The 15,390-nt window shown below is 43.0% G+C and overlaps 1 protein-coding gene across 1 annotated transcript; it reads right to left on the bottom strand.

Moving 5' to 3' along the window:
- Nucleotides 1-11,656: 11,656 nt before the first annotated feature.
- On the bottom strand, nt 11,657-14,849 carry pou3f1 (POU class 3 homeobox 1). Its single transcript, XM_079503119.1, has one exon. The coding sequence runs from the start codon at nt 14,829-14,831 to the stop codon at nt 13,698-13,700; it is 1,134 nt and encodes a 377-aa protein (XP_079359245.1). The 5' UTR covers nt 14,832-14,849; the 3' UTR covers nt 11,657-13,697.
- Nucleotides 14,850-15,390: the final 541 nt, after the last annotated feature.

Raw genomic sequence — 15,390 nt, 5'->3', positions numbered from 1 at the left:
CTTTTTAGACTGGATGCCCAACCGCAAATAATATTGTCTGTTGGAGTGCCTGTTTAAGTGCATGGACAAGTCAGATTCCCCGGAGGATTCTGAACCAGGTGGACATGCAGGAACTGTACCCCTGCATCACCTGGATGCCCATAACAGAGCTTTCTTATTTCTCTCTGCTGTATGGTGCCATTTTTGCTCATTATTTCCATCATTCTCAGTGTCCCCAATGCACGCACGCACGCACGCACGCACACACGCACGCACACACGCACACACGCACACACACTCCCCCTTTTATGTCTGTATGTGCGGGTCTTACTGTCTTACTCACTATGCCGGGTCTACTTTTCTAGCCAGCCCCTGATCTCCCTCCCCCAGGGGTTGTAATGGAGGGGAGGGTAGGACTGGTACTACCATCACTACCACCCCCCTCTTCCCAAACGCAACCACCACCAGTCTTGGAGTGTCTCTCAGAAGTGAGCTGATTAGGCCCGAGACTGGAAAGACTGCTTTGCCTAATCATATCTCTGCCTCCAAATCATCTGTGTACATGTCTAATTACCGAGTGGCAGTGGCGGTGTCCTTGAGCGCAGCGGCAGGTCTTCATTTTCATCTCCGTGCGTCCTCCGTCTCCTTCTTCTCCTTATTCTACCGACCACCCCTCCACCCCCTTCCCTTATATTTCCCTCTCCATCTCACGCTCTCTGTGACTCCCTCTCTTCCCCGGCCTTATTTATTTATTTCAGCCCGCCTCATCTTTGTTGTTGCGTCTGTGGACTGTTTGGTGTGTGCCACCACAGCACTCATTTTCCCGCCGATCCTCCTCCTTTGAACTCAGCGTGGCAGGGCAAAGCCAACAGTAGGGGGTACGGGCGGGATCATCTTTGATGATCTTTTTTAATGTCCACTTCCAATTTGCTCCGCATTCGTAAGATGATACATCCAACCCACGTGCATAACTAGGCAGATCAACGACGGAAGAACGTCTGCAGATTAGGATTAAAGTCTCGGGATTGGATTATAGGGCACACAAAATTAGAAACCGTGTGTAAAGAAAACAACAGTGTCAGAACTCGGAACACCCTCGGAGGCCAAGAAGACCTCCAAATAGATGCTGTGTTTCCAAAAGAATCTAATAATCATTACTAATGGCATGCAGTTTATAATTACAATTTACAATAGGCATTTAGCAGACACTCTTAATCAAGAGCGAACAAAGAATAAAAAAGCATCAAATACATACGAAGTTCATGCAGACACTGGGCTCGTGCTTTTTTCTTGCCATCCTTTTGCATTTGAGAACTCTGTATACTGTAGCTTTTTTTGTTGTTGTTGAAGATCCTTGATTGTCGTTGCGAGACCCTGAACATCTCAGCACACTCTAGGCACATATGACCTTCCTATTGTTTACTGGGTGCATGTCTCTTCACTGCGAGGCCTTGTCCATTCCATTCTTCTCTTCTCTGCAGTAAACCTCATTATTAAAGCCACGAAGCTGTGCATCGCCCTTGCTACTGCTGACAAAAGCTGCGCTTGAAGGGGAATAAGGGGACAACCTTTAGCTCTAGTGTAGCCTAAGCCTTTTTGTGGGAACAATTAAATTAGCAGCCTTGCATGGTTGACTAAAAAACCTCCTCAGCAGCCGTGAATAGATGTGCATGTGACATGGGGTCAAGAATAGAGAAAAATATAATTTATTATTTCTTCGCCAGGCCAAAGGCATGGCAGAGTTTTGTGTGTGCGTGCATGCGTGCGTGCGTGCGTGCGTGCGTGCGTGCGTGTGTGTGTGTGTGTGTGTGTGTGTGTGTGTGTGTGTGTGTGGACAGCTAATCTCCGGCACCATTGGCCTGTTTGCAGCGAAACTGTGCCCACACACTCCCTGCATGCCAGAGCAGAACCTCTGCCCCAACATTTTCGGATTGGCCTGTCATAGCACCACTAGGAGGCCGATTTTTGCTACATAATGTTTTGGATATTACTCATACACAATTTGTCCAAACATCACGCAAATCCGTGCACATTATCTCTATAGTCATGTGATCAAGATGGATCGGTACAATTTTTCTGCCCCACTATAACCTTCCTGACCTGTAGGTTGCTCTTTGTTTTGTCATTGTGTTGCCTCGTCAAATCATTGGTTTTATTTTAAAGATCACCCCAAAATAATCCAGAAGTGAAAATCGGCCATAACTAATCTGCCTGTATAGTTTCACTTTCATCAGAAGCGTTAATATTGTAACCGCAACATAGCGCCAATTTGTTAATGAGCTCCTAATGCATTCTGTTCAATCACCTCAATCAAACCTCAATTCAGAGAAAGACTTAGCTAAAGATCGCGCCCATTATAGCAGTCTATGCAACGGCCTTCTTGGTGAGTGTTGCCTAGCGACATGGAACACTACTTTACGGTAAATATTAGCAAGACCATTCTGAATCAAGAAATATATGAGACGTCCTAAGACGTTCTCGGCAATAAGCGATATTGGAAAAAAGACGTCCTAAGACGTTCCTGGCAGCGAGTGAGTTCCTAACTGTAACACCTAACGTGTCAATTTGGATATAAAGGACATAATAACATATTATTTAATGTATTTAAAATACAGAAAATACAAAGTCTGAAAGTATCTTGATGCAAATCACGTACAATTTTGTCCTGTCCCTGCCAAAAAGGTAGGCTATTTCAAATACGTATTTAAAATACGTGTATTTGACTGTATCTGTATCTGTCTTAGTTGTGGAGCCTGACGGCTACTGGCACAAAGGACTATCCAAGTGCAGGTGTGCAGGTGTGTTGTGTGCTGAGGCGTGGTGGGGGTTCTCCTGTCTAGCTGCCTCCTCATCCTCCCCTTTTCAGCCTCCAGATGATCCGGTTTGTTCAGTTTGTTGGCATCCCTTCCCTTGAATATACAACCTATAGTGAACCTACGGTTCAAGAGCTATAGGCCAAATGTAAAGTGGCCTGTTATTAGGCTCATTTTGAACATTTGGTGTGGCGTGTCTTTGCCTCCTGGCCTCCCGTCCTGGCACACGCGTGCGTGTGTGTGTGTGTGTGTGTGTGTGTGTGTGTGTGCGTGCGTGCGTGCGTGCGTGCGTGCGTGCGTGCGTGCGTGCGTGCGTGCGTGCGTGCGTGCGTGCGTGCGTGTGTGTGTGTGGGGTGTCTCAGCGTTTGTCTGTGGGTAAAGGGCCTGCTGTCAAGGTCCAGTTTATTGTTCATGTTTGTACTTCATATTCATATTGTACTCCCGGGTATACTGTAGGTGTCCACCACCTCCACCTCCTTCCTTTGGATGATGGAAGGGGTTGGACCGTGGTACCTTTCAAAATCACAGTCTGTCTGACGTGTAGCACTCCCTCTGTTCCTCCTCTGCCTCCTCAGACCACCATTAAAATAAGTGGAGAGTACTCGATCCCAGTACTTGAGTAAGAGTTCAAATACGACCTGTTCAGATTTACTCCACTATAAAGTAAAACTAGCTCAGTCAAAATGTTACTTGAGTAAGAGTAAAAAAGTACGTGCTTTTATATGTACTTTAGTATTCTTTAGTATTTCTTATTTTTCAACAAATTAAGGTCGTTTTTTCACAATTATTTTATAGGACCTTGTTATTTCATAGTAACTCTGAAACCACCTGCACTGCATGCACTGGTGTGTTTGATTGTAGAACGACGTTATACATCTTAGTATGACAGGAATATACTTTCCTTTTTTGATACAATACAGATAAAGATAAGAATTGATAGCTCCGACCGTCCCCTCTTAACAACCGTTTGAACACAGAGCGAGATGGCTGGTGAGCGGAGGAGAAGCCACAGACACGGCTAGTGTGAGAGCAGAAGTGGGGAAGAAAGAACAATCACACTTGTGTGAAGTGAGGGGTGCCCAGTGTGGCTGCCTGCCACATGACGTCACATGCTGATTTTCGGGGGGATGTCCTTGAATAAGACAAACATTAAAAGTCCATAGACTTGGCTGCCACATGACATCATGTCTGAAAGCCAGACAAAACAGCCAACCTAAAAGTACTCAGTACTCTACAGCCTTCCTGGAAATGTACTTGCGTAAAAGTATAAGAATTTGTCTTGGAAATGAGTAAGTATCAAAAAAATCTAATACTCAAGTAAATTAGAAATCCTCAGAATCCGTACTTAAGTACATTTACTCAGTTATTGTCCACCTCTGAAAATAGTCCTGATGGTGGTGACCTTGGTCCTGACAACTGCCTTTGTGTTTGTACAAGCCTTATTAGGTTGTGGGCTGATTCGCCAATCCACCAGTGGAGCTGTATGCCTCCTTAACGCGTTATTCAAAATCCCGGGTTGTGTAAAGACCCGCCCCCGCCTGCCTCTGATTGGTCTACCTGCCGGTCTTTGCTCCGTGGTTACCACTTTCCTCCGAGGTGGATAGTCTTTTGACACTGACGCAAGGTTACTCCGTGGTGGGAATTTAATGTTGCTCAGTGTTGGCATGGGTAATAATTGGGGGTAATAATTTACTATTCTGTCCATATCGGGTTGCAACTCGAACGGGGCTGAGTTGGCTCTAGCGAACTTCGCAATGCTCGACGCGGCAACTTGGCTAGAGACAGCGCCCCTCCATCGTGGTCTAACACTATACCTTATCGGCAAAAAACTAGTCTGTGCATGGTTGTTAGTGTAGTGGCAGCATGGATTCGAACCCGGGACTTGAGAGGTCTGGATTCATAATGTAATGATTAGACCGTTATACTAGCAAGTTGGCTGGAGGAATTGGTTTCCCAGCTGTAGAAGGTGAGAATGCGCCGCCCCGCGGAGGGGGGACAATCAGAGCCAGGCGGGGGCGGGTCTTTACGCAACCCTCGGCACTGCGAATGACGCCTCCTTAACATTGGCATGCATGCAGCAAGTCCAGTGTCTTTCTTGTATTACAGCCACAGAACGTTAGAAGAATGCCACAGAAGATTAAACAGCAGGCAACAATTCTGATGATTGCTTTTACTGTACCCATCCGGTCCTATGTCACCTACTAAAGTTGACACCCCAATTGTTTAATCCCAAGCAGTTTATGGAATCAGTGGTGACTATACTGCCACTGACTGCCTCTAAAGTATGACTTTCTTCCCAGTGTACCAACCAACAGTGACATCTATGAGCAGCCTGCCTGGAGGCAAGTGCCTAAAAGATGAGCTCTCCCTCTCTCAGAACTGTTAGTCACACTGACAGACACCTGAGGCAGTATAAAGGCCCCCTCAAAGCCATGAAAGTGGAAGACGGGCCACTTCTCTTCTTCAAAACGTCGCCCAGACAGGAGCAAACGAATGCAGAGAGAGAGAGAGAGAGAGAGAGAGAGAGAGAGGTAAAAGGGACTCTCTAAACCTGCACTTATACCCCTCCACACATATGGAGGCCATACCTCGGAGCAGACATGAAGGAGGGGAACCGGTATAGCTACAAGGCCCAGTATCATAAATAACACAAGACTTCTCCCTCTCACTTCTCCTGCTCTCCTCCGGTTCACTGCTGGAACGTTTCATATGGTAACTAGGTGTTCACTGTGTGGCCATATTGTTGCCCATCTTTCAAGTGGCTCAGAGGAGAGAACCTTGAGGTAGAGGAAGAGAGGGAATTTTTGATGAAAAAATGCATTATTCCATCCTTTCCCCAGCACCCCCACAGCCCCCCACACCCCTCCCATCTCCTCCCCACCACTTTCAGTGCCTTTCGCTGTGGGAGAGGAGTATTTATTACATAAACGGTATAAAAAAAGAGTGGGAGAGAACTCAGCTGGCGGAGAAGGAAAGATGGAGAGTGGAGGGAGCTCACCTGTCAGGCCGAGAGAATGTGGGCTAGACGATGGAATGTGCACACCACTTCTCCTCTCCTCCACCTACACAATATGGTGTTGTGACGGTGCTACTGTACATGTGCATAATGTAGATGCCCAGTGTGTGCCATTAAATTGGTGTCAATCACATTTCGATGCTCCCTGTGGTCAGCCCGTGATATCAGCCCGACGGAATATATAATATTATGAATTATTAAAGGGGAACTTTAGCTCATTCTCAAACTTACAGTGAGTTCCGGACATACTATGCATGGAACCCCTGGGTGTTTTGTCAATCGTTCTCAACATTCCATCCTTCTCATCAAGGTAATGGAACAGAGAGTTCTCCAAAAGACACATGGGTGCTGCTGACAGACAACATAGGCCGTTCTCACTGCCTATTAACAGCTTTAGTTCAGCTGCGTCACCCTCGCCATCTCAGCCCGTAAGGAGGATCGGAGGAATCCCTACCAAAGTACATTATTCAGCTGCTCCCATTATTTCCATAATTGCCAGCATTGTAGTGGTGTTTGTAATGTCATTAATAACGGGCGCCGGCATATAATACGCTTAATGTTATTTATCTGTTGGCAGATAGCGAGATGCTGCTAATCCTCATTCATTTGCTGTGGATCAATGCAAATCCGCTAGCGCCAAATCCCCCCCTCCCCACGAGCCGTCAGTTCCTAATGTATTTTCCCACCATTAACCAGCTATAATCCCTGCTAATCATCACTAATCCACATCTCCTGTGTGCAATGATACTTCCCTGATGGAGGAGTCGGTGTGCACAAGCGCCTGAGCGCTACGACGGCTAGGGCTCCCAGTCTTTCCAAGTGTTTGCCAAGGGCCCACTCTGTACGGTAACGGTCCGTTCGGAGACTGCTGACTAATCTGCCGTTCGGCCATGTGTCCCATGACAAAAATAGCAGATCTACAAGCCCACAAAGTGTCACATTAGGATGTGCTGTGATATGCAGATAGGCATTTTTGCAGAGGGACACCGCTCTATTAAGTATAAATCAGGCCTAAGGCATGTGGGGTTTGGAGGTTGTGAGGTCACTGCGATGGGGTGAACTCCGCTCATGTAGTATGTATTGGTGTGGGTAAGGATGTTGTATCCATATTGCTACATTTAATTATTTTGGTACTAGAAGGCTTTGTGAATACAAGCATCCAACAAATGGACACAGAACAAACAGATATTTTAACTACATTTTTGGACACTTATTTATTTGTCTCAAAGGTCAAATCAGTCTTCATGATTTTTTTTGTGGGGGGGATAAACACTTACCTCATGAACAGACCATATCCCAATACCAATTGAAAGACTTTAAAGACCTTCTTCACATAGACTGCACTTTGGCTTTGTAGGGCAGTGTACATTGGTGGGTGATGGACATCTCTCTGCCTGGATGCCTCCTTCTTTCTCCATTTCAAACATGTCCACCGTACAGTTTCTTATTCTGTTATTCACATTTGCATGACTGTGCTACCTCCTAGACACCTGAATTTCCCGAGGGATCAATAAGTGTTTATCTTATCTTAAGATCATTATCCCATGGTGGTTAGTGTCCTTGTATTTTAAAGTTTGGCTTTGGTCCCTACCATGGTGAAACCATAACAAAAGTGCCAACCTGTTCATCACTGCCTCTCATTCAGAAAGAAAGAAATGCACTGGGGATAGTGCACTCAAAAGGCCTGGCATCTGGTCTGGGTGTGTGCTCATAAATCCTGATTTTCATCGTACGACTATATCGCTCACCGAAGAACTCAGTTGTATAAATTGGCCATAAAGTGCTTCCCACCGCAAAAATAGTAGGTGGGCTGAACTTTTGAAAAAGGCTTACTCACTGTTGACTATATTGGGCTCAGTTCCGTGTGAGCTCCTATATGGTGCAAGTCAACATGCTATATATAGCTGATTGAGAAACACATTTACAGTGAAAGGTCCCACTCCATATGCATTTTTAACCACTTAACCAACAATGCTAAATATTGCTTATATTGAATACCAACAATTGGGACGCCATGGTTCTCTTAAATTAGTAGCCTAATCTAATCAGCTTCAGTTTAATGCCAGCATAAACCTTAATCTAAACCTTGCAGGAAATGTAGGAGGCACTTCAGTCTTTATTACAAAATCACCCTCCATGGAACCCTATTTAGAATTTTAAAGACTGAATGACTTAATAGGAGATTAATCTTCCAGCATAGAATCACAATATGTGGGATGCAATTAGTGGCAACCCTTTCCATGAAGCCCATGCATATAATGCATAACCAATAACCATTCGTATAATGTATTATCATCTGCTCATAACACCATATAATTATAGTTACAACACAATGCTTTATAACAGTAACAGTAAGAATTTGACTTTTACTGGGGCCAGTTTCAAATTGCAGCCACCCGTAAGTGCTCGTTGAGAGCTCGTTTGAAGTAGGTTTGAGAGCAGATTTGAAGGAGAGTAGGGATTCACATTCCTTTACGACTGTTGGTAGGGAAATTAATTTAATGGCTTACAGTATAAGGTCGAGTATCATAATACTATCATAAAACTATTATAATTTATTACAACTACAAAGAATTGTAATACATGATACTGACCAAAAGAAAAAGCATGCGTGTGACTGTCCAGAAATTATGACATAGTATTATCTAAACATAAGTCATTATGGACCTGAATAAGGACTTTTGCAAGGACGCTTTGAGTACAACATGATCACAAACGAAACAACACAACTTTTACCGGTAAATGAAGTGCAATACAATAAATAAACAATATTTAAATAAAAAATGAAGAAAAAAACAAACATGATAATGCAGATCACATAAGGGCTAAATGTCCAGTCCTGGAGTTTGTTCCATCTGCCTTTATATTGTGTTGATTATTGTTATAAAGCATTGTTAACATATGTGATTATGATATTATTGTATATTATAATAGTGTTATGCACAGATTAAAATGTATTTTACATGACCTTATAATATTATAAAATGCATTATAATGTGTTGTGATTATCCTGCTATAAAGCAGCAGTGGCTCAGGAGTTAGAGTGGCCGTTTTGGAATCCAAAGGTTCCAGGTTTGATTCCTGGCTCCTCCTGGCAAAGTGTCGATGTGCCCTTGAGCAAGACACTGAGCCCCTAATATAACTGGGTGAATGTGAAGTGCATCGTAATGTAAAGCGCTTTGGAGAAAAACGCTATATAAATGCAGTCCAGGCATCCAGTTATGATGGTGAACTATAATTATGCAGTGTTAAAAAATTAAATGGTGTGTTATTCAAAAGACTAAGACTAAAACAGAATATAATACACACACACACACACACACACACACACACACACACACACACACACACACACACACACACACACACACACACACACACACACACACACACACACACACACACACACACACACACACACACACACACACACATTTTTCATAGATCTATGATGACAGTCCTTGTATTTTGTACCACTGTCATTTCACCGTATGGGGGCGCTTGTGGCTCGTCTTTCCTTTGGAGCTGGCTCACTCTAACCGATGATTATTTGGCCTGGTCTTAAACCCATAAACCCCGTGCAAAAAAATGAATTTAGAATATGAGACTTTTTAGAAACTCACATATAGGCTAATAAAGGTTCAAATGAGTCCAAGTAAAGCTTGTTGTTGTTCAACTTCCGTGCTGCTGTGTCCAGGGAGGCCAGCTAATCAAAAATCAGTCTTTTTTTATCATCTAACGAGCGCGCAAGGCTCAAAACAAATACGCCTAACGTGAAAAGATTCAGATTGCTCACGCATGTTTTAATGGTATGGTGGAATTTGTAGATCCGGAAGAAATGATATAAGTAGCCTAATTATAAGTTGTAGGCTAGTAGTAGGCCTATACTGTTTCAAGAGTGTGGCTCGCCCCATGCACTGGCACTGCACTTAAACCATGCAGGCCTGTTTTCTGAAACGTTGTGTTTTTATAAAGTGAAGGCGAGTGTCTTAAAACTTCCTCCAACTTTTTCCAATAATGTGTAGGGTAGGCCTATATGCTAACTGTTCCAAGCAAAGATGTGACACTGACTTATTCACGGGTCATGCACGCTTTTAATTGAGAACCTTGATTCCGTTTTTGGACAATACTGCTTCCACACCCTCCACAACTTCCACAAGATTTTCCATTTTTAACAGTTTGAAATTAAGTCACAGGCACAGCAGTAAAATTCCATTAAGTTTAGCTTTCTTCGCAAACTCTCAACTTTTCACACTTAGACCACAGCATGCCATATTGAATGCAAAATAATAGGCTATGTTTTGTTTTTTGTGAGGGCAGTTAGTTTGCGGTTTGCCTTTCCCGGTGATTTTCATTATTTATAAAGGTGTCGCGCATGAAGACAAATAAGTACCAATTGAAATCACTGACGTATTTGTAAAGAACCCATGCCATTATAGCCCACACTGACACATGATGCAGGTTTACACACACAGATTAAACGTCACCGACCACTGCGGCCTATATGCAGACTTCTGCATAGTGCTTGCTTGCTATTGTTTATGGTGATTTTAGGATATTCACTTTAGGCAAGCTGCATGCGGGTGAAAATATCCTAGGCTTATATGCCTGTATGCACTTGCCGCACGTTAAATACAATACTCATTATTATTATTATTATTATCATTATTATTATTATTATTATTATTATTATTATTATTATTATTATTATTATTATTATTATTATTGTTGTTGTTGTTGTTATATTTGAACGCTTAGATTTATTTTATTTGAACATATACTTCATTATTTTCCACCTTGGAAAGGGAGGGAGGAATAAGTAAATAAAAAACTCCCCCAGGCTCTAAATTGTCAGTCACATTGGCCATGTCTAAAACATGACATGCTTTTGGAGGGGTTGAATAAACAGTTTGACAGTTTGACTTATAACTATAGCTATACTGTTTACATCATGGTCTACTGATTTTTTTAAATGAAAGTATCCTGCACTAATTATAGCCTAGGCATAATAATAATAATAATAATAATAATAATAATAATAATAATAATAATAATAATAGCCAGAATAATGATGATAATACTTGTAAATCATACAGTCAATGAAAAGACAAATGGGTCATTTCGTATTAATATTGCACAATTTAATACTGCGATTACACAAAGATATGTGAACAACGTCAGTCAGTCAGCCAGTCAGTGATTGGGGGTGAACTTTATACGGAATGCCTGAGGTATAAAAATACATGTTGGTGTCTTCCCTTCGCAACAGCACATGTATTATAGGCCTTTAAAACGAAACCCGATTACATAACTATAAACGAAACATTGTTCTTATCATATAGCACCTCTTCTCTGGTGGCTTTAGTCGAGGGCTCGAGGCTCGTGGAGTCGTGTGCCTACTGTATAATCCGCGGTACGACCGTGTCCCGCTCCGAAAACAGCAAGCTCAAGCTTGATCTGTACTTAATTGCATTGCACACTATGTCTGTCATATAAATAGCAGACATACAAGCTCACGACGCGTCACGTTCGTGACGCGTCGCAGGCTTGTAGATCTGCTATTTAGTGAGCAACAAAACCGGCCACGCAACTAATCGAGTATAACAGACCATGGCTTCACAACAAGGCATACATACAGCAGTGAGCTTGTTGTAGGTCGGCTATATAATAATATAACAACGCGGGACACCGCAGTACGGCTGGGTTATAAGTTCAGTGAATTGTGTCTATCATCTTTCATGTTTGTCTCGTCTATTATTGGCCTGGTCAGCAAACTAAAAGGAACGGTGGGGGTCTGGAACTTTAATGAAGACAAAAAGAAGACCTTTTTTTTTTCTTGTATATATGTTTTATGTAAGTAATAAAATATTACTATAACATAAATATAAATGTGACTTTGCAGTCTACATTTAGCAATCAACATACACAACCAATGTAGTAGAACAAAAAATAAAAATAAAAACATATTGAAAATTCACTGCAACAGAACCAATTATAACAGAGCCAAACAAAAAAGCTCTAAACACGTTGAAGAAATAAATATATATATAAATGGTCAGATTCATAAATGAAATCATATTAAAATATCTTCTTGGAATTAGTAAGTGTACAAAACTGCCCGGAAAGAAACAAAAAAACAAACAAAACGATATTTCAGAACAAATACAAGTTTACATATTCGACATATTTACATATTGGAAATAATCCTGGCAACATTTTCTTTAAAATCTTTTTTTCCCCTTCGAAAACGAAAACAGAGAAAAAAAAAGTTTTCCCTCGTCTGTATTGAGTAGTACAGCTGTAGGCTTCTGGAACTGTCCAACATTGAGAAATGACACACAACGCACGAGTTTATCAGTTTTTTTGTCTTTCAGATCAGAACAAATAAAATAAAATAAATATATCTAAAGCAGGTCCCTTTGTCACTCCTCTTTGAAGAATTGTTTTTCTTTTTTTCCCCCCCAATACATTTTTTTCGTCTTTTGTTCTCCATAATATATAATACAATGGATAATGGGACATTATGGGTTGTAGAAGATGCTCTTTCTACAGGTCAAAACTTATAAGATAAAATAGAGGAGAAAAACTGTGTGTATACAGCGTGATATTTCAACCTGGGGCACTGAAGTTACCTGAGATATTTACTTTCATTTCGTATTTGACCAATCTCTCTCTAAATGTTATTTTTTTGGAATAGCACAGGCTAATATATAGGCAGTTAGCAGTGTGTGAGCTGACAGCGCTATGTGGTAATGCTGTGTGAAGCTGTAAACATGGCATTATTGTGTAATAAACCTATTCAAGATCTGCTCAACTCAACTATTTGATCAACAAACATAAAATTGCAATAATAATAATACCAACAAAAGAATAAGTGCTCCATGCAAAGAAATATAATAATATTACAAACAAAAACAAAAAAAGATAGGTATCGAAATAAAAAAATAAGCATATTGCCCTTTTAGCGTCTGTTGCTATCTGCAAATGTCGACGTGCTCAGCTGCAAAGCTTGTGAGTATATGTTTTTAAGGCTGTCAGAAACTTGGGTGTCTGTTGCATTCCATTCGTCACTTGTGTGAAATCTATCTGACAATTAATTTGACGTTTGCAGGACGTTTTGTCTTCGGGTGCCATAATTTCCACCAACCAACTACTCTGGTCACTTGACTACAGTCAACATAAAAGATAGTTAGGAGGCTGTTTTTGATGAGTTACAGTACACATAGCAATTAATGAAAATAAATCATAGACACTGCTTTTGCTGAAGAAGAGAGACACTGAAGTTAAAAGTAGTTCCAAACCAAAACATCACACTTAATATAACAAAGAAAGCAGGCTAGAGACTCATATTTAGAAATCTGGTTAATCAGTTTAAGCCTGAAAAGCAAAAATGTCCATTCAATGTGTATAGGCTATTCATTTCCAGTGTAAATCATTGTCAGGCAACCACCTCTTATACTGCTGATTGGGAGCAGTTCGTGGTACACCAGGAGAAAATGGCCTTTACTAGCCACAGTTAATTGTTCCCTTAATGAACAGCCATGGAATATCAAATTTACTTTTAAATATGAATGTCTCCTCCATAGAATTTTGGTAAATTAAGATCTTTGTTTCATTTTAAATGCTCACGAAATCAATTCAGTTGCGAATGTGTCTTTTTTTCTCCCCCTCAATGACATTTTCCTCTCTTGCCATCTATTTGACTGCAAGATCTCCGAGGACAAAAGTCGTTTGTCCCAACTTTTCCATGTCTCTCATGTCTTTTCTCTCAGGAAAAACAAATGCAAAACTTAAATACTGTAAACTCCGTAGTCCTTTCCCTTTCCTATATTCTTGTTTTTTTTCCCCCCTCTCTCCCCCGAAAATGGTTGTGTTGTTCATGAAAACAGTCACTGGACAGGACTCTGTAGTGTGTGGTGTAGAGGGGGGGTTTCTGCTTGAGAATATACGTCCTCCATATTAGGATGAGGAACCCCCACCGGTGTCATTCTTTTTTCTTTCTGTCGTCTGTTGCAAAACCAAACACGGACAACCTCTTTCTCCAACTGAAGAGTGCCAGCTAACGAGGTGATTTCATGAGCGGAGGGCTTCGGGCATTTTAAGAAATGGTTTTCCAGCGCCCCTTTCACCCCCACTTCGATCGAGGTCCTCTTCTTTCGTTTCCTGCCCTGCGCGGCAATCTTGTCCAAATTGGTCGGACTGCCGGTGTTAGAGTCTGTCTCCTCCAGCCACTTGTTTAGCAGCGGCTTTAGCTTGCACATGTTCTTGAAGCTGAGCTGCAGCGCCTCGAACCTGCAGATCGTGGTCTGAGAAAAGACGTTTCCGTACAGGGTCCCCAAAGCCAGCCCCACGTCCGCCTGCGTAAAGCCCAGCTTGATCCGCCGCTGCTTGAACTGCTTGGCGAACTGCTCCAGGTCGTCGGAGCTGGGCGCGTCCTCGTCCGAGTGGTCCTGGTGGTGGCTGAACGCCTGCTGCGGGGACTCCATCTGGTTTTCGTGGCCGCTGCCCGTGTCGTCGTGCAGCGGGTCGCGCATGCCGTGGTGCAGCGTGCCGGGCTGGGGGCTCAGCATCGCGTTGAGGTTCGTGTATCCGGGATTCGAGTAGACCAGCGACTGGTGGCCGTTGGACGCGGGCGACAGAGGGGAGAGGTGGTGCGTCGTGGCGGGCGCCCATGATCCGTGGTGGCCGCTCTGCGTCTGCTGGTGCACGAGGTGAGATCTGTGGTGGAAGCCGCTGCTCAGGTCCTCTCGGCTCGCCTGCACCACGTTGGCTTTGTGCTCCTGCTGGCCGATGTGGGTGCCGCTGGTCCAGTCGGTGTTGGAGGTGGGCAGCCACTGGTGGTGCGTCAGGCTCATCGGGTGCCCCGTGTTGGTAGCCGCTAGCCCTTGCAAATACTCGTGGTGCATCATTTTCTGCACCTCTCGGTAGGTCGTCCCCTGGTGCATCCTATCCGAATCCGGATGCATGAGCGGGTTAGACGGCAAGGAGTTATTCCGAGGAATATACTGAGCTGTTGTCGCCATGGCTCCGACTTCGAAAACTGACGAGCACTTCGGAGGTCTCGAGGCTTTACAGCCAAAATGCAACAACCTGCTCTGGGAGGTCTTGGGGAAGAGCGAGGACACGCCCCCCCTTCGCTTGTATTGGCTCCTCACCGATTCGAGCCCACTAGAGGCATATTCAATAGGCGCAGGGTTTCAGAACGTTGCACAGCGCGTTTTACGCACAGAATGGATCGGCTCCTGATCCACATATGTTACAGAAGAAAAGAAAGAAGAAAAAACCATACTGGTACTTAAATGTCCATTTGTGCATTTAGCAGTCTTGTTCTTTTTTTTTCTTTTTTTTTTTTGCATACTATGCCCAATCATGACATTCAGTTGTATTTTGAGTGTAAGTATCTCCAAGGTGGTCAGTGAGCACAGATCCCAGGCAGCTAATTGTCTGTCCAGAATATATTGTTCACCCGTTTCTACCCAAGAGCGGCGTGGATATGGTCATGGATGGAGAGGAGAGCTGAGAGCGGCGCGGAGCGATTAGCTTTCCCCGGGTTTGGTTGGTTGGTCGCGTTGTTTTGCAACT

Source organism: Electrona antarctica (genome assembly GCF_951216825.1).
Source record: "Electrona antarctica genome assembly, chromosome: 6".
NCBI lineage: Eukaryota > Metazoa > Chordata > Actinopteri > Myctophiformes > Myctophidae > Electrona > Electrona antarctica.
The sequence above is the reverse complement of the archived record's forward strand: the minus strand, read 5'-3'. Positions and strand labels throughout refer to the sequence as shown.

Bases quoted from the DNA above. Each gene is read 5' to 3' on its own strand.
- pou3f1 (XM_079503119.1), bottom strand. From the start codon at position 14,831: ATGGCGACAACAGCTCAGTATATTCCTCGGAATAACTCCTTGCCGTCT.